This window comes from Ochlerotatus camptorhynchus, unplaced genomic scaffold (assembly GCF_037179485.1).
Source record: "Ochlerotatus camptorhynchus isolate MF236.1 unplaced genomic scaffold, CSIRO-AGI_Acam_v1.1 ptg000007l, whole genome shotgun sequence".
NCBI lineage: Eukaryota > Metazoa > Arthropoda > Insecta > Diptera > Culicidae > Ochlerotatus > Ochlerotatus camptorhynchus.
This window is the reverse complement of record NW_027040499.1, coordinates 3270211-3291117: the sequence shown is the minus strand read 5'-3', so window position 1 is coordinate 3291117 and position 20907 is coordinate 3270211. Positions and strand designations below refer to the sequence as shown.

The 20907-nt window shown below is 39.3% G+C and overlaps 2 protein-coding genes across 4 annotated transcripts in view; one reads left to right on the top strand and one right to left on the bottom strand.

Moving 5' to 3' along the window:
• Adcy8 (adenylyl cyclase 78C) overlaps window positions 1-20907 on the top strand; it is a 339012-nt gene that overhangs the window by 55600 nt on the left and 262505 nt on the right. The gene's annotated exons all lie outside the window — the stretch shown is intronic.
• On the bottom strand, window positions 242-1030 carry LOC135697126 (uncharacterized). Its single transcript, XM_065216715.1, has one exon. The coding sequence runs from the start codon at window positions 1028-1030 to the stop codon at window positions 242-244; it is 789 nt and encodes a 262-aa protein (XP_065072787.1).

Here is a 20907-nt window from a genome sequence, read left to right as displayed (position 1 = left end):
TCCATCCTGACGCCAGTTTGGCCCAGGGGCTGCGGGGAGATCCTGTGGCTGTGGAGCAGCGGTCGTCTCTTGACCTGAGTTTGCAGGGACTCTGGCAGTTTGAACTCGGTCGTCAAGGTATCGGTGGGAAGTTCTGGTCATTAATTTCCTGCACTTTCTTGCGGCCAGGCTGGTTTCTCGTCGATGCTTTCTTCCGGATCTCGATGTACTCGGTGCGCTTCGGGCAGGCCTTGCTTGTAGCTTAGTGATCAGCACCGCAGTTGGCGCAAATGGAATCGAGTCTGTCGCAGGCGTCCGTTTTGTGTTGTTTGCCACACTTGATGCAGCGGCTGACCATATGGCAATTCTTCGTTCCATGCCCGAACAGCAGCCAGCTCGAGCATTGGGTGACTCCACGACTGACCGGCTTGTACCGCTCCCACTTCACCACTATGTTGAACAGGACGTGGATGCCCTGGAGGTCCATCAAAGTTCTTGAGTTCTTCTCAAGGTGGACCAGGTATAGCTGGTCGCGGTACTTGACGGCCTTGTTGTGGCGGGCCATCTTGTGAATTTGAACCGGCTTTAGTCCATTAACCACCAGCTCTTCCAAGAGGACACCTGTGTCCATTTCGTATAGTCCTCGCAGGACCACCTTGAACGGCTTAACAGCCTCGATGTCGTGGGAGAAGTACTCCACCTGTGCGTGGTCCAGCATGGCCTGAACCGCGTTGTAATGGTTCAACGCAGGAACCATCAATTTGTATCCTTCCGTGCACAGCTGGATGGTGCACCGGACGCCCTTCGTGATGTAGAAGTTTATTTTTTCCCGCAATCCGGGAGGGAAGCCTTTCACGTAGAAGGGCGGCATTCTGTCCTTTTTCGGCGGTCCTGTTGTTACTGTCACCGGTTCTGCACCGTCCTTCAGAACGGAGAACCGATTGTTGTCGAGCAGCTTCTTCACGGCAGTCGCACTGTCACTGTTGTCTTCAGGCCTAGACCGTTTCCCAGGATTGCCGGCACTCGCGCCACCGCGCGATTTTTTACCCATGGCTGGGTCAGCGAGAGCGTCACTATTCAACGCGAGAAAAAAAACGGAACAACGCAATCAAACGAACGAAGAGAGCGAGAGAAGAAACGTCGACTGTACTGCTCAACAGTCTGGCAGCGAATGACTTCAATGACCTTTGTTGTTTGTGAGCCGTGTTTACCTCTGCACCCCAACAAAAGACACAGGAAAGAAGATTTTGTTAGTAAGTTGGGTTCGATGGATCAGGATTCACCTTGATAAGTTATGCGACCATGGTTTTAAATGAATCAATGTTATCATGCATTATACTTGGATTTGCCTGAAGCCTAAACAAAATGGTGAATTATTATTTATAATATAAATCTGAAGACTTTCCATCATCGAAAAGCTGAAAATAAACTAAGAGCATGAGCATGAGCAAAACTGACCGCCCGCGATTGCCAACACAAAAGAGCTGAAAACCAATTCAAACAAATCAAATCAACAGACAAAACCAGGGTGATAGCTGTAAGAGTGAATCATTACAGTATAAATCTAATGATGTTCCGTTATCGAAGAGCTGGAAGAAAACGTAAAAAATTTTAACCAAAAGATTGAGTCTGAATGAAGGCTGAAAAAAGAGAATAATTATACAGCAATGACCCCATTTTGTCAGCTACACTCAAAAAATATTGAAAGCTAAATAGTATAAAAGTTACGCTAAATCGCAACTCTCCGTGCCGACGCAAAGGTCGGTATAAAGGGTGAGAATGCAGACTTAGTATAAAAATGATTTATGCCTGCATAGTATAAAATCGAAATATGCTTGCAATGCATACATACGGTTTATTCGAGGGAATGTATTTCTGCTTCTTTTTCGTTTAATGCTTAATATTATTGTTTTCAAATAAAAATTAATGTTGTAATTAAAGCAAAAGCAGTACCATAAAATTATCATTTTCAACCCAGGTTTATCATTACCCGACGTTTTGATCTTTTATAAGCGGCTAAAACTTGGGTCCACCCGGAATGGTCATATTCAACGCTTTGGCCTTTAAGTCGAACAGATAGAAGAAATTACTGTGCATCAAATCAGTCAGCAGTTTATTAGCTAATCAATACAGGGTTGCCATTCATGGCAGGCTTCAATTCCACTTCCGGCAGGCTTATATGCTTCTTTCGATCAATCTGCGGACGATTTTTGCAGAACCATTCGAGAACGTTACCACCTTCAACGTGAACTGAAAAACGACTACGAGTGCCATCGTGTTTGACATTGTCATTTTTGATCATTTTAGTATACACTGATCGAATTCCACTTCAATAATCGGACTTAGTATAGTTTTGAAGAAAATATTAATCGGACCAATGTATAAATTTTGATTAATAATAAAATGCATAAAATTGAATCAATACTGGTTTTGTAATATTTTTGAGTGAAGCAAAGTGTGTGTATCTTAAACATCCATCTTGAAGGAGGAAGATATGAAATCACAATTATGTGGTCAGTCCGCATCGTGCTCTCTTGCCGTGCGGATCTATTTGCTTTTTGCTGAAGGAAGTGTTACTACTACCTAAAGCTACAACAAATTTAAACAGCACTTTTCAGTGCTCAACCTGTAAAAATTTTTTACCTTGTTCCAACTCTTATTCCTCTTCGATCCTTGTTTGGACCCTACCCGAGGTAATCCTTCTTGGATATCGATTTGGAAAATTCCTCTTCGATCCTTCAGATTCTTATAGTAATCTGCTTGGAAGTCGAATTGGATAAAAATTTACTGCCGCCATGGCGCCTAAACGCAAAAGAAAGGGGCAAACTCTTGACCCCCCTTCTGATGAAATTAATTTGAGTAATCAATTTGATTTGCTCACGGATGATGAGAATGATCCATCATCCAAGAAAAATTCTAGTAAACTTTCCCGGCTTAATGCCAAGAAGGAAAAGATTCCCCCTATTGTGATAACCACTACCGATTTCCATGCTCTTCGCATGGAACTTTTGAATTTCGTGAAAGTTAAGTTTTCACTACAAATTGGACGTCGGGGTGAATGCCGTGTATTGGCTGAAACCTTGGACGGATTTAAATGTCTTCTCAAGTATCTTACTGAGAAGAAGCACAAATTTTTTACTTACGACACCAAAACTGAACGTGTGTTCAAGGTTGTCATGAAAGGACTGCCCAGTGGTGAATCCCTGGATCAGATCAAAGATGAACTGGCAAAATTACTTGGAGTTGTGCCACTCCAAGTAATCAAAATGAAAATGAAATCCCGTCCTGGCGATTCGCGCAACGGGATTTCTAATGATTTTTATTTAGTTCACTTCAAGTCTAGTGAACTAAACAACCTTAAGGCCTTAGAAAAAGCTAGCCTTATGCTCCATGTCCGAGTGAAGTGGGAACACTTCAGGAAGACTGGAGGAAATTTCCAAAACCTCACCCAGTGCCGTAAGTGCCAGGGATGGGGTCACGGAACTAAAAATTGCTACATGCCAGCTAAATGCATGAATTGTGGTGATTCCTCTCACGCAAAGGACGACTGTCCTGTGAAGGAAGATCCTAAGAAATTTAAATGTTCAAATTGTGGTGAAAACCACAAATCCAATTTTTGGGAATGTAAGACTCGCAAAGCGATCCTACAATCTCGTTCTAACCGTCAGGTAGGAAACGCTCCACGTTTCCGACCAGGTACAAATTCCTCTGCTGTTAACAACGGTCAGCGAGGAACAAATTCTACATTCGTACCCGTAGGTACAAATATCTCCCCTGCTTCAAATGTTTCATCTGTACCTACTCCCCTCGCTGCTAACAATGTTCAGCGAGTTAATGGAGCTACCTATGCTGCTATTGCAGCGGGTAGAAATCAAAATACTAACCAACGTTCTAACGGAAATTTTGACAATTTTGACTTAGGAAGCATTACTGCCCCCAAAATGGAATTTTTACAGAATTCATTAATTGACATGATTTCTGATATGCTTAAATCTAACTCCATGTTTGATGCTATTCAAACTGGAGTAAAATTTGCAAATAATATTGTCATGACTTTAAAATTCAGTAATGGATTTTAAAGCATTAAATATTGTAAATTGGAATGCTCGATCTCTTAAAGATAATGAAGACGAGCTATTTAATTTTTTGAGAGTTCATAACGTGCATATTGCCGTTATAACTGAAACGTTCCTTAAACCTGCCCATAAGGTTAAGAAGGACGCAAACTACTTGATTTATAGAAATGATCGTCTTGATGGACCCTGTGGTGGCGTTGCCATCATTATTCATAGACGAATCAAACATAAAATTCTTTCTTCATTTGAAACCAAAGTTTTTGAAACTTTGGGAGTTTCTGTTGAAACAAAATTTGGACAACTTACGTTTATAGCTGCCTATTTGCCATTCCAATGCGTAGGCCAGCAAAAGAATTTTCTCAAGGGTGACCTCCAGAAACTTACCCGTCATAGGTCTAAATTCTTCATTATTGGTGATTTTAATGCAAAACACCGCTCATGGAATAATGCTCAAAGCAATTCCAATGGTAATATTCTGTTTGATGATTGTTCTGCAGGTTATTACACTATTCAATATCCAAACAGCCCAACATGCTTTTCTTCTATAAGAAATCCCTCCACTATTGATTTGGTCTTAACTGATTCATGTCAACTTTGTAGCCAATTGGTTACCCATGCTGACTTCGGTTCTGATCACCTTCCAGTAACTTTTGAAATATCCCAAGAAATAATTTGTAATCCCAACAGCTCTACTTTCAATTACCATAGAGCTGATTGGGAGCAATATCGAACATTTATGGAATATAACTTCGATGCAAACATTCCTTTGCAAACCAAAGATGAAATTAATTATGCTCTTGAATCTCTGACTACTTCTATAGTTGAAGCAAGAGCTGCCTCAGTACCAAAATGCGAGGTTAAATTCGATTCAATTATAATAGACGATGATCTTCAGCTCTTGATCCGTCTTAAAAATGTCCGTAGGAGACAATATCAAAGAACACGCGATCCTGCCATGAAAGTTATCTGGCGGGATTTGCAAAAACAAATTAAAAAGCGATTCTCTGCCCTGAGGAACAAAACTTTTGAAAATAATATTTCTAAATTAGACCCGAGTTCCAAACCCTTTTGGAAACTCACAAAAATTTTGAAAAAACCTCAAAAGCCTATTCCAGCGCTTAAAGAAGGTGGTAAAATTTTGATCACAAATTTGGAAAAAGCTCAGAAACTTGCTAAGCAATTCGAGAGTTCCCATAATTTCAGTTTGGGTCTTACTAGTCCTATTGAGAATCAGGTTGCTCGGGATTTTCTGAATATTTTCTCTCGGGAAAATATTTTTGATGATTCCTGGGGGACTGATTTGGACGAAGTAAGGTCTATAACTAAAAAATTTCAAAATATGAAAGCTCCAGGTGATGATGGAATTTTCTATATCCTCATCAAAAAACTCCCAGAGAGTACCTTGTCTTTCTTGGTAAAATTATTTAACAGATGTTTCCATTTGGCATACTTTCCTGATAAATGGAAAAATGCAAAAGTTGTTCCAATTTTGAAGCCGGATAAAAATCCAGCTGAAGCTTCTAGCTACCGTCCAATAAGTTTGCTTTCTTCAATAAGTAAACTTTTTGAAAAGATAATTTTGAACAGAATGATGCTTCACATCAATACGAACTCATTTTTTGCAGATGAGCAGTTTGGATTTCGCCATGGGCATTCAACTACTCATCAACTCTTAAGAGTTAACAATTTAATTCGTTCAAACAAATCTGAAGGCCACTCAACTGGAGTTGCTCTTCTAGACATAGAAAAAGCATTCGACAGTGTTTGGCATGAAGGTTTGATTGCTAAATTGAAAACGTTTAATTTTCCACTTTATATTATGAAATTAGTTCAAAATTATTTAACTGACAGAACTCTTCAAGTAAATTATCAAAATTCCAAATCTAATCGACTACCTGTTAGAGCAGGAGTTCCTCAGGGTAGCATTCTTGGGCCTATATTGTATAACATTTTCACTTCGGACCTCCCTGATTTGCCTCAGGGTTGCCACAAATCTTTGTTCGCTGATGACACAGGCATTTCCGCTAAAGGAAGAAGTCTTCGTGTTATTTGCAGCAGACTGCAGAAAAGTTTAGATATTTTCTCTTCTTATTTACAAAAATGGAAGATTTCTCCCAACGCTTCCAAAACTCAACTTATAATATTTCCACATAAGCCTAGAGCTTCGTTTTTGAAACCTAGTAGTAGTCACATAGTCACTATGAACGGAGTTCCAATTTCCTGGTCAAACCAAGTGAAATATCTTGGATTAATACTTGACCAAAAATTAACTTTTAAAGATCACATTGAGGGCATTCAAGCCAAATGTAACAAATATATAAAATGTTTGTATCCTCTTATAAACAGGAAATCCAAACTTTGCCTGACGAATAAACTTCTAATATTTAAACAAGTTTTTAGACCGGCCATGCTTTACGCTGTGCCAATATGGTCTAGTTGCTGCACTACCAGGAAAAAAGCACTTCAAAGGATTCAGAACAAAATTCTGAAAATGATTTTGAAGTTGCCCCCCTGGTACAGTACTACCGAGGTACATAGAATTTCGAATGTTGAGACTTTAGCACAAATGTCCAACAAAATAATCAATAATTTCAGGCAAAAATCGTTGCAATCCTCAATTGCAACGATTAATTCCCTTTATACTTAGATAAGATTTATTTTTAGTTTTTAGTTTTAAGATATCAATTGTTATACTGACATGCAGGTTAAAAAACCTGTTTAAAATACTGAATTGCCAAGACATGAACAATGTAAAAACACTTAGATATATATCATAACAATTAAGGCTGGTACGTTACTGCAGTAACTGGAGCACCTAGGTTAAAATGAAATGTAATTTATTTTGAATTTGGAACAAATAAAGAGTTAAAAAAAAAAAAAAAAAAAAAAACAATTATGTGGAGTTACTGAAAACATAACAGTCTGATGCGTGGAGAGGCTGACAGGATCGGGTCATAACTGTAATGTGAATATTAGGAAGATTTATCATCATCAAACTATTCTTTACAATGTGGATCCTACGCTATTCCACAATCGATTGGCTTAAAGTATTCAGGCTAGATCAATGGATTTAGCTATTTGAACCAAAGCTGGAAAAGAAAGAAAAAATATTCGAATCACTTCCACCGTAGTAAAGATGTACTACGTACCAAGCCATATAATACATATGTTCACTACCCTCCAGCATCGGATCGCCATGTTAAGGACACACCTAACATCACAACAAAAAGTTATCGGTCAAGTGCCAAGCTTGCATGTTCGATCGAGATATTTATTTTCTTAAAGTAACATGCTTCAACATGAAAAAGGATTATTCGTAGGCACCTAACCGTAAAAACCCGAGGAACATGCTTCATGCGATCGAGGTCATCCCTCTGAAAAATGGGAACGATGAAAATAAGTCTCGATTACTCCCCCGAAGGGACGCATCCACTCCCGCACACAATGCTTCCGATCCCCAATCCGGCGCAACCGGCATCCCACCTGTAGAATCTGCCGGGGGTCGGGAGGGAGGCGGAATTATCACGTTCTTTTCGGAATTTACGAAATCACTTTACACTAAATATTTGCGGCCTCAAGCTTTAGTTTTATTTGACTTTCTTTCACAAAGGTTCATACGCAACTGCCTAGTACCGTCTAGAACGTGTAACGCGCGCTGCTTGGTCCTGCCGTCTCGGCTGCCGTTCATTCGTCTTCGGTTGCTCTCTCTCTCGGTCTCTTCAACGATTCTCTCGCAGCATGAAGATAAGGGATACTGAGGATAAATGATTAGATCCTGATTCTACAATCCCTTTTCTGCTCTGGAAGAAAAAAACAAATGAAAGAAAACAAATACAACATAAACAAAAGTAATACAAAAGAGATAAAAAAATAGGTTACCCTCTAATCGTATCTGGCTGGCAACTTTCGTGCCCTTTTCGGACGCTTAGATGTCAATTCTTCTTTTGTTTCGTTATCCTGTGCCATTTCCTCTTCTCTCGCATTGGCGGCATATGATTCCGGAAGTTCACTTCGAGATTTTTGCTTCTCTGTTTCGGATGCTTCATCTCCTGCAGAAGAACTTTGAACGGTTTTCGAGGAAGTGCTGTGCCATTTCCTTAAGTGAGAAACGGGACGTCGGTACCGTACGCCCTCCTCATTCACCACAATTGTATCGCTACCATTCTATCTAACAACCTTGAACTTCTCAAGTCTGAAGTTGGGTTCCAACTTTCCAGTCTCATAGTTTTTCAACATTATAGTATCGCCCTCGACGATTTCAGCCGGTTTCGAATGCCGGCGGTTATCGGCGTAAATCTTTCATCTTCTTAATAGCGTCGTTGTCCCGCACATCAGCATCGCGGTTCCAATAGGGCTCGGTTCTCAAAGATGGCAAGAGATCTTTTAGTGGTCTTCCCGTCAGCAATTCTAGTGGAGCCTTGCCGGTCATCGTATGGGGTGTCGTGTTATACATATGTACATAGTCTTTGACTGCGCCACGCCAGTCTGCATTCACCGCTTTGGCAATTCGAAGTGCTCTCAAAATACCCTGGTTTTGCCTTTCAACGAGCCCATTCATTTGCGGCCAGTAGGGAATGGTGCGGATCAACCGGATATTTCTTCGAACACAATAGCTTGAAAACTCCTCACTTGAGAACGGTGGACCGTTATCGCTGCGGATTGTCTCTGGATATGTTTGTTCCATGAAAACGGATTCAAGGGCATCGATAGTTCTAGATGCTGTGGTACCTTTCATCTCGATGACCTTCAAAAAACGGCTGTAATAGTCAACCAGCACAAGGAAGGTAGCGCATTCCTTCGCAGAGAAAAAATCGACTGCTATTTCTTGCCACGCTCGTTCTGGCATTTCTTTCCTTATCATCGATTCTGCAGGACCATAGGTACTCACTGCTGCGCATCCAGCGCATTCCTGGATTCGATCACCAACGTCACGGTCCATGTAAGGCCACCACACTTTTTCACGGAGGTTTCGACGCATGCTCACCACTCCTGGGTGCCCTCGATGAGCGATATCCAATGCTCTAGCTCGTAGTTTAGCTGGGAGTACAATCCTGTCATCTCGAACTACCACACTATCGATTACTCCAAGCTCCTTGGAGAAAGACTGATAATGAAAAAGGTTTGGTGGCCAGAGCTGGCTTTGGATTGCTTCAATGACGGCGCTTAAGGCTTCATCGTTAGCTGTTTCATTTCGAATTTCATTTAGGGTGATAGCTGCTAAGCTATCTTCAATAGCACACAGATAATGCTCAGATTCATCGTCAAAGGGTTTCTCGGATTCAGACTGTGGACAAAGTCGTGACAGTATATCTGAAATATTGCTTGAGCCTGGAATGTGTTTTATGCGGAAATTATACGGTTGCAAGCGTAACGCCCAGCCTTCTGCTCTAGAGCAAGCACGCTTGCTATCCCGATGTTTACCACCATAAATGTATTCCAGAGTCTTGTGATCGGTATATATAGTGAATTCCGTGCCAAACAAGTAGGGGTAAAATTTCTCCACAGCCCAGACGACTGCAAGAGCTTCACGCTGTGTTTGGGGATAGATTCTTTCCGCTTTCGTTCGTTCGTACTGGGGACGCATCAACGTATAGTTCGCTTTCGTCTTTTGGATCGAAAAATCCTAATCTGTGAACAGTGCCCGACAATTCGTTTCGGAGGTCATCAAACGCTCTTTGTTGGTCCTCGCCGAAATTATCTACATCCCATCTCATGAACTGCCGCAAAGGTTCTGTTCTGGTAGACAGATGAGGAATGAACTGTCCGACAAAGTTAATGAGACCCAAGAAACTACGAACTTCTTCTCTTGTTTCTGGTTGTCTGAAACCCTGAATAGCTAAAATCTTATCATCCGATGGGCTTATCCCAGCTGCACTGACGTTGTATCCCAAGATCTCAAGCTGCTTTACGCCGATTGAACACTTCTCCTTATTGAGTGTTGCGTTGTTTTTCCGAAGGATCGATAATACTTCCTCCAACCTAGCATCCTGTTGCTCCTTGGTTTCCCCTGCCACCACTATGTCATCGATGTACACAATAACACCTTCCACACCTGCCAACATGTCGCACATAATACGCTGAAAAATTTCAGGCGCACAATTGATGCCGAACATCAGTCTCTTGAACCTCATCAAGCCTCTACTCGTCATGAAGGTTGTGATCCCTCGGGATTCTGGGTGCAGTTCTATGTGATGGAACGCGGACGTAATGTCCAGCTTCGAAAAACATGTGGAACCCCTCAGCTTATTCAAAAGCGTGTCAATCATAGGAACTGGGTAGTGTTCACGTTGTATTGCCTGGTTAGGATACTTCATATTGATGCACAACCTTATGTCGTCCTTTCCTTTAGGCACGACTATCATTGGAGATATCCATTCCGGTGGGCCAACGGCTGGCTCAATGACAATCGATCTTGCAAGTAATCACCCCACTGTTGCTAATGTCGGCCTATTAACGAACAATGAAACAATCACAACATTTTCTTACTTTTTATTATTTAATAAACATGTACATGTTGATGTAATCCCCCTTAGATTCTACGAGACCTCGTTTTATCAACAGTACTTCAGTGTTTCAAAAAAAAAATCAAAGGAAACAAAGAAATCAAAGTTATTTTACCTCACGTGTATCATCCGATCCAGCATAGCGAATCCGTTCCTCCTTAGGGTGAGCTTCCTCTCGGATGGAATTTGCCTCCGATGAGCGCTTCCAAGAACGAGGTTTGATCGGTCCACTCCGGTTAGCTTGACCCGACGTTTGACATTTCCTTGCGAAGTGGCCAATACGACCACAATTGTTGCACCGCGCATTACGTGCAAAGCAATCACGGGAGTCCTTATGGTGTTTCCATGATCCACATCGGTCGCACTCGATACCTGGACGCCTATTCTTCATCAATGATCTTTTATACTGTAGAACGTGGACCTTCCACTAGTGCTTGCCTCCTGCTTCACATAAGCAATCGAGGTAGCATTGAAGTCGATTCCAAAAGGGTGTAGCTTTCCTTTCTGCTTGGTTAGAATCTCTCGATTGACCGCGTAGTTTGTGAGTTCATCTAGGTTCATGACATTTTCGAGACCTTTGTCTCGAACACGTTCGTCTCGCGCTCCCATAGTCACCTGCTGCAAAATTTCCTTCTCTTCACGGTTCTGAAAATCGCATCTGGCTGCTTGCGTTCTCAGTTTCAAAATAAATTGGTTGAACAGTTCATCAGCTGTTTGTTTCAACGAACGAAACACTTTAAGCTCAACACATTCGTTACGTTTTCCGACGAAGAAGTTATTCAAGCGCTTAATAGCGTTGTCGTATTCGGGTATCTCCTGCGGCACTAGCGGAATTTTTACCGGTTCTGGGTGGATCTCATCTGCAACTGGTCTCAAATTGTAGTAAATTCTTTGGAGACCTCGTCCACCTCGGGCAAGCATTAACACCAGCTTCTCATATTGGGAATCAATATCTTTCAACTCCAGGATGAGTTCAAATGCCCTCAGCCATTCCTCCCACTCTCGACGTAAATCAGAAGCATCAACTGAATCGCATGTCAACACCACCATCAGATAGGGGAAATTTTCCCCTACCTGATAGCGGCGCCAGCATGCGCGGGCGAACCACCAGCCACACCAAACCGACCATCAAACGCACTCCCCACAAAAGTAGACATGTCCATAGAACTTTGAGACCAGGGCGCAATCGCCTCTGCAAACAAATACGCCAATCAACGATCCCTCGCGAACCAAAGCTCATCCTCAAAAACCAACAACACAAACAGGTAGAGGGATGATTCGCCCACAAAACAAACAACGCCCAAATCTCAATCGGACGTCCCCTCGAAAATGCAGTCATGAAATGTATAAAGACCGGCGCACAATGGATAAGTTTTCAGGTTTTTTGATAGCTAGCCCATGCATTATCTGTCAAAAAAAAAACCCGGAAACTTATGCATTGTGCGCCAGCCTTAAGAACAATCTTCAACTGGAACGTACTCACCAAATCAATATATCCGGAAGCACATTCCCGATGCTTATGTTTCTCTCGCTAACCCGTCGTCATTGAACGGCAAAAATGGAAACTCGGTGAGCAATTTTTTCGATACAGAATTTTCACTGCAAATAAGCCCCGAATTCACAAATTTACCCACACCCAACTGCGAAACACGTTCAGAAGCACTTTCTATATAAATTTCATTCGAAAACACCTAATTTTTTGCAAAAATAGTTGCAAGCGAACCAACATCTACACCGATCGTGCCGAGCTCTTTCACGCACCTTGCAGCGCGTAAATGAACTGATATTAAAAATTATCACCCGCGATGCCACTAATTTCTCATGCTTGCAAACATGATGAATCACGTTTTATTTCTCGATTCTAAAACTTCCCGGAAAGTGAGAAAACTACCAATCACACACGTATAACCGTCCACTAATCCGGGAAATGCAGCCAAAAACTATGAAAGCGAACAAACGCACAAAACAGAAAACAAACTTTAAACACAACCGTATCCAAAGGGGTTCGAAACTGCACTCTCCGGTAGTCTAGTCACATAGGAGTAGGGTAGAGAACTACTTCGGCCTAATCACCCATTTTGGGCCTATCGAGCAGAAAACTTCAAATAAATCCATGATTTCAGAGTTAACAAGTCAATTATGCGTTTGGTACGATACTTTAGCTAATAAGCTACCGAACTAAGTCAATGAGAGCGCGTGATATGAAGGTTTGCATCCATTATTACCAAAAACAAAAGAAGCGCTCCGTAGCGAATCAATTTTTATCTTCATCCGATAGGCCGAAGTGAATTCATTGGCGTTTCAATGGCGTTTCAATGCGTTAGGCCGAGTTTGGCGTCAAGAAGCAGTGTGAGACTTTTGATAATATCTCAACGATTGCTTTCTCTTTATTAAATCTTACGGTACGTACGGAAAGGTAAATAAATTTGGAAGCCATCAGTAATAATAACATTCCGTTTGGTGCTAAGCTGCGCTAGTTTAAGAAAGACTAAGTGCGGGTGTTGTGGTTGTGTGGCCGGAAATGGGGTAGTTAACCCTATTGAGCAAAAACCCAAAACTTGATAACTTAAAAAAATGTAATTAAAAAAAAAACACATCGCTGATTTTTTTATATGTAGTGTAAACCTAAATTTTCAAGGAAAAATATAAACAAAAAAATATTGAAATGATTCTGAATGGTTTGAATTTCGTATTGAAAAACATTGATAGTATTGTTTTTATGGTTTTTAATGGTTTGTTGATAGCGCCCTCTATCTACAAACCATGAAAACCATAAAAAAACAAATACTATCAATATTTTTCAATACACAATACAAACTATTAAAAATCATTACATTTTTTCCCAATATCAGATAAAAACACTTTTTGCCACTCAAACAATCACTGTATTTCCGAAATAGTGATCAAAAGTTCAATGTTTGCTTCTTATAGCATGTTTCTGATTATATTCTCACCAAAAGCTTCATATTTCTTGATCTAAATTGTTTGAGATTCATGCATGTTTTTCTAAATTCATCGAGTATTATCAAAGTAATCCAAAAACAAAAAGTAGAAGTTCGGTCGCTAGACAAAAACATAGAACAAATGCAATAATTTTCAACTCTAGAATCCTCCAAACTTTTTTAAAATAATATGTTTTGGAAAAAAAGATATTATCTTAAAAAATATTAAGAATTAATTAATTTAAAAACTATCAAAGTTACAGCGTTTTACAATACATTTTATTCACAATTTTATAATTTTATTTTTGTTCCACAGTATGCTGTGGAACTTTGGCGTCTTCAGAAGAGTTGCACATTTTTTTCAAAGAAGGCACCATCAAGTTTCCACAGTGTCAGAGTAAGTTATCGTTAAAGCGAGAAACTTCTTGGAATATACCAAGTCACGGAAATGCTATTTTTTAAGATACATATTAGGATTGTTCTCCAAATTGCATATCTGGCCCACTGTGCGATCTCAGCAGGGTTAACGGGAGGGAAAAGGTCGTTTGCCAATTACCGTAATGCGTGTGTGCGCCCGAAATTGTTGACATTTAACATTAATGAAATTGAATCTGCATTGTATGGTCCCGGTGATAGCGCACCAACAGCAGGTAGCTGTAAAATTTCGTTATAAAACAAACCGTTTTAAGCCCTTTTAGCACCTGCGCCTGTCGAGGACTTTTTGCATTCTACTGATCTATGAGAATGTAACCGTACTGTTATCGAATTTTATCGGCATAGGCGTACTTAGTAAATAAAGGTTATTTTCTATACATGCGTTCTTAACAGAACTAATAGTACAGACTTATTAATTTTACACGGGGGATTAGGGTTCAATCCTTTTTATACAAAATGTGGGTAAAATTTTACACTTTTTCATATGCACAGAATGGGTATCGATTTTAACGAACCACTTTTCGTTCAATCCTATTGTATAAAAAATATTTATGACATGTTTTAATGACCAAGACCCCCGATGAAAACATCTTTGTTTAAAAAATGTACAAAATGCAGGGAAAAGTGTTTTCTTTTAAATCGTGGAGATATTGGAATTCAAAGGTTTAGTATTTAATTCATTATAACAAGCACCCCATGGGATAATTTTAGCCGAAAGAAAATGAATTACGAACTTCATTACAATTAAATTCCCTAAAGTATTAAATAACTTTATCATTTTTTTGTATTTTTTTGTATCGCCCCAAAAGTTTCGTCCAACTTCTCTGGAAGTCATCTTGTTCCAGATGTTAAATCCAACTACTCCAAAAAGTGTCATCCGACATCCAGAGTTTTTTTTTTCCAAATTTCCTCGATTTCTTCTGACTTCCTTTTGATTTTTTTTCTGGAAGATTCATCAGACAGTTTTTTTTTTTCACTTCTTCGAAAAATTCTTCAGACTTATGCTGATAGTTTATTTTCTATATTCCCATAAATAAATCTTAAGCCCACTTCTGAATTTTTTTTCTAGTTTTCTTGAAATGATTACCTCAACTTTATTCCATCTTTCCACGTAAGCTTGTTCCAGTTTTATTAGGAAGAGTCCTGCAACGTCCCCTGAAAGTTAATTCCGGTTTTTCTAGACTTGATCTGGAAGTTTCTTCTGACTGATAGGGTAACCAACTTGATTTGGACCCCTACATATTTTGGACCCTTTTCATTTATTTGCCTCGCTTACTGTATAGTTTCAGCAAATTCATGTGGGTTGATGTTGTAATTACATTCTATTAATTATTTTCAATGTCTCAAGATCATTAGTTCACCTCAAATTGTATTCAATTAGTCAATTTATAGCAGTTTAAAAAAAATTATCGAAAAAGATTCATATTTCGACGTTTGTCAAGAGGAATCGGTGTTAGTGACTTGTTTTCAATTTGGTTTGAAATATACAATTTGCTATGACCGAGGATGGCTATTACGAGTCGTTCGGACAGATTGTAGGGAAAACACGTCTTGTCAGTTCAAACTATCAGTTCACACTCATCTGTATTTCGTTCTCCAATTATCATTACATGAGATGAGAGTTTCCTCGCATCTCTCCTCTCATCTCCCCAATTAAATTAATTCTTCCACCAGTTTATACAATTTCATAAGTTTCTATAATTTCAATGTAAATTCATATAAATTAATCTTAACAAAAAACAAATATCCATCCAGCCAGTAAATTCATCTTATTCCTACAAAATATAAACATGCAAAAAAATATAATCAAATCTATTAACTCATCAGATCTTATGTTTCTTCTTCTTTATTAGTTGTCCTACATTAAGATTTTTATGTTTTGGCTTTTTATTTCTAGTAGATCTGCGTAATGTTTGACTCGTTATTAGTTTTGGCTTTTTCTTGGATATAATCGTCTTGCGTACTTTCTTTACATTTGATTCTGTTCTTATGTCCTCTGAATTCTGCTCTGACACTGAAGCAGGGTCTACACAATTTTTCAAAACAAATGGTTGTTGTGGAACTCGTTTTAATTGATTTCTATGAGCTTTACGAATATCACCATTTATATCTACTAGATATGTGACATTTGATATTTTTTTAATAATGGTGCCTTCCATATTACATGCTCTGCCGTTAGATTTATAGTTGTAAATAATTTTACTGTTGATTGCAAAATATTTATCTGCATTTTCAGAACTATCTTCGCCACTGAATGTTTTCTTCTTTTCTCTTAGACCTGAAAATTCTGTACGAGGAATAAAGGTGAAAATACGTTCATATGGTATAATTTTGTCCTCTGTAGTTGGAGATTGACGATGATGGTGCAAAAATTTATTGATTTCATTGTCGATCTGAAATGATGAAGAAGAATCGATCTCATTTAGTTTTCCCAACACAGCTTTTGTGGTTTGGACTGCCCTTTCTGCTAACCCGTTGCTAGCAGGATGGTAAGGTGGGGACAAAATATGTTCTATATTACGCGATTCACAGTACTTTTTGAATAGGAAGCTGTTGAATGGCGGCCCATTATCACTGAAATGGTTGATGCAAATCCAAAAACTATGAAAATGTTGTCAAGTTCTTGTGAAACATTATCTGCATTTGTTTTGGTCATTCTCCGAACTTCAATCCATCGGGAATATGCGTCGACTAATATTAAAAATGTGCGGTTATATTTATGGAAAAAATCAATATGAACCCGTTCAAATGGTTTAGTAGTAGCTGGCCAATTTCCATAAACTCTTGGAGTTCTATCAACTCCCAAAATTTTGGCATTTCTTGCATGAATTCGCATAATTCTCGATGTCTGCTCCAATACCATCCCAGTACAAATATCTTCGTGCTATTTGTTTCATTTTCTGTATGCCACGGTGGTTTGCGTGTAGTAACTGTAAAGAAGCTAATTTCAATGTGTTAGGAACCACTATTCGTTCACCGAAAATTAAGCACCCTGATTCTACGTTCAATTCATTGCGTTTGGCATAAAAATTCTTCAAAGGTCTCTCTTTTACGTGGCTTGGCCAACCATTTTGAACGAACTCTAAAACTTTTGATAATGTTGAATCGTTAGATGATTCTTCACTAATAGTTTTTGAATTAAGATTCACTTTTTGGTCTTCAATCAAATAATTTAGTTCATTGAAGGAGCTGCGCTGACTTTCTTCTAAGTCGGCACTACTCAAGTTTTGGTCCAAAGGTAGTCTTGACAAGCAATCTGCTACATGGTTCTCTTTACCAGCCATATGCGTGATAGTGTAATCAAATATCGAAAGTCGTATGAAATATCTTTGTAGCCTATTAGCAACTATTGACGGACCACCTTTTTTGTTGTTCAATATGCCCAATAAAGGTTTGTGATCTGTAATAATGGATACTTTTTGGCCTAACACATATTTGTAAAATTTTTCCATGGCGAATACTATAGCTAATGCTTCCCTATGTAATGCTTTTGACAATCGGCGTGATACAAAAAACACTGGTTTTTCTATGTTGTTTACTGTGTGGCTAAGAATACCTGAGATTCCATCGTCACTTGCATCGCAAGTCACGGTGATTTGTTTAGATGGATCAAAATGCGTTAGAACTTGAGCACTACAGATGGCTTTTTTGCTTACTTCAAAGGCTTTATTGCAAGCGTAGTCCCAATTCCATTCCATTAAAAGATCATAAAGAGGAGAAAGGACTAAGTTTAATTTAGGAACAAATTTAGTATAGAACGTTATCATTCCGAGAAATGCTTTTAGTTGTGTGTTTGATTTTGGCTCTGGCACGGTCTTAATCGCCTTCACTTTCTCCGGGTTTGGTGATACACCCACCTCCGACAGAATGTGACCCAAATATTTCACTTGGGGAACGAACCACTCGCATTTCTCGGCGTTTATTTTGACGTTATGTTGCGCTAACCTTCTCAACACAATTTTGATCACCTTTAGTAACTCATCGTCTGACTCGGCCCAAATGAGGATATCATCTATATATGTTTGTGCGTTCGAAATACCCAGTAGGATTTTATCCATAACCGATTGAAATATAGTAGCCGCCGGTTTAACTCCAAACGGTAACCTACGATAAGCATACAAACCTTTATGGGTATTGATAACCAAGAGTTTTTTTTGTGGTTTCAGAGACAACAAGTTGCTGGTAGGCTCCTCTCAAATCAATAAGAGCGAATTTTTTTGCTCCGCTTTTGTTTGTGATAAGTTCTTCGATAATTGGTAAGGGGTAATGATGCGTGATTATGTATGGGTTAACCGTTTTAGATCCATCCATGCAAATACGAATATCTTTCTTATTTGGTGTCACTACCACAACTATGGGGGAGGCCCATTCCGCGTATTCTAACTTTTCAAGTATACCCTTAGCCTCTAAATCATCTAAATATTTTCCTACAGTTTCTCGGTGTTTAAATGCGACAGTGTATGGTTTGTGTATTAGGGGTTTTGCTTGGTTATCTATACGGATATCAACTACAACACCCTTGACCGGTTCTGTAAGATCATCGTCAAATGCAGATGAGTATTCTGTTTTCAATGCTTTAATTGTATTTTTTATCCACTGTTCTCTATTTATTTCGCAAAGAGAATTGAGCGAAAACGAATCTCTCCAGTGCGGCCAGATAATGTTTAACCAATCGCGGCCTAGCAGAGATACAATTTTTTTTGGAGATTTAATTACTAAAAGAGATAAACTTAAAGTTCTGCTTTTTAATTTTATTCTCACTACTATTTTACCCAAAACGTTCACTGTCTCACCCGATATAACGGAAATGTTTCGGTGATCTGGTAGTAGTGTACAATTGTTAAACTTTTCTTTGAATGCATTCAACGAGCAAATGGTTGCACATGCACCTGTATCGCACTCCATCAACAAGGTTTGTCCATTTATATTCAATTCCACAAAAGCTGGTGCTGAGTTATTTGACTTACCAAGCATTATATTATTAATCCAATTCGGTTCATCCTCAGCCTCTGGTTCTTCCACCGACTGGTCATCACCAGTGTCAGTGTCATCCTCCATGCTCATTTTTAGATCATCCATAGCTGCTGACAATTGATTGATCCGCTCTTCAAAAGCTCTCTTCCTACTCACGTTTCCTTTAGACTGCTGTGTCCCATAGCGCGGTTTCTTTACTTTGGGCAGCGTACAATTGTATGAGAGATGCCCTTTGTTATAACAATTATAACACACAGTATCACTGCTAACTTTGATGTTTCCTCGATGACTCGAAATGTCCCTTTGATTCGCACCTGAACATGCACTTTCATAAAATTTTCCCGGTTTTACAAAATTTTTCCTTCGCATGGAACTATTTTGGCAAACATAATTTAACACGCTGGCTCCTTGTTTAGCCATTTTTCGTGCCTCGAGAGCGGCAATCTCTATCGTCTTAGCCTTTTCTAGTAATTGAGCTAGATTTAACTTATAGTCTGCATCTCGAAGCATCGACTCTCTTATTTTATCACTTCGTATACCTGCCACGAAAACAGACTGAACAAGAGTAGCTTCCGTTTCAACACTCACATTGCAATGTTCTACAATATTTTGTAGATCTATCGCGAAATCATCTAATGATTCACCCTCTTCTTGTTTCCGCGTTATCAACCGGTAACGCTCAGCAAACACATTTTTATTCTCTTCGTGTAAAATCTTAAATTTTTCCACGATTTGGACATAGGTTTTATCCACAATCTTGTTCGGTTTAAAACTACCAATTGTCCGATTCGCAGTCTCTTGACCCACACTAGTAATAAACTCCAAAGCCTTTTCGTCGTCCGGTGTTTTATTCAATGCAAAATAAATGTCTACTGTTTGTAGGTACGAATTCACATTGAAACCGGGCACATATACAGGAAATCTTCCTTTTGTTCTTTTATCCACTGTAACCGAAACCACCTTAGCTTCATCTTCTACAGGCGTTGCCATATTGGCTCAGGTTTTTCCCTACCGGAACACAAGGATTAAACTCTTTCGATTCTCTCTCTCTCTTCGATCCTGGATCCTGTGGATCGATCTAAAATCATGCACGTCAAGAACAGTAAAACCTAATATCACTCTACTAGAATTTCACTATTCCTGCACTCAACTCAACACCGTTTTTTTTTTTAATACTCGTCGCCAGTATTGCTATGACCGAGGATGGCTATTACGAGTCGTTCGGACAGATTGTAGGGAAAACACGTCTTGTCAGTTCAAACTATCAGTTCACACTCATCTGTATTTCGTTCTCCAATTATCATTACATGAGATGAGAGTTGCCTCGCATCTCTCCTCTCACAATTCAATGATTTTTTTTTATCAAATCAGTTTTTCTGACTTTGGAAGATGTATTTCACGTGTTTATAAAGATTTCACCTTAAGATTTCACTTAAAACGTATTAAATAAATAGCGTCCAAAAACGATCGTAAAAAATTGTTGCTGACTTATTTTGGACACCCCTAGATTTCCATTTTTGACAGCTGTTTGTTTATCAAATAAGAATCATCAAAAGTGCGACGAAGAAAGTTCAGGTTGGTAGATCGTGCTATTTTCTCAGATTTCTGATTAAATTGGTAAGTAAACAATCAAAATTATATGAATTCATTGTTTTTAAATATATTTCTTGTTTATCAGGCGATTCAAAATGGGAAAAAACGGCAAAAACACGTAGAGTGGCCTACTCTGAGGAGGAAGTTAATAAATGCGTGTATGCCATAAGAAAAGGTACGGCCATCAAAACAGCTTGCCGCCAGTACGGAATTCCAAGATCCACGATCAAGTTCCGTTTGAGCAATCGCTATAAACATCAGACAAAACCTGGAGCTGCTCCGGCACTTGATCATGCTGACGAACTTGAGCTTGTTGGATGGGTGAAGAAAATGGCCCGAAAAGGACACTCTGTTACCAAATACCGAATCATGAATCAGGTGACCCTCTACCTCGAAGCACATCCA

What these genes read in the sequence shown, in the direction of transcription:
- LOC135697126 (XM_065216715.1), bottom strand. Translation starts at nt 1,030, where the DNA reads ATGGGTAAAAAATCGCGCGGTGGCGCGAGTGCCGGCAATCCTGGGAAA.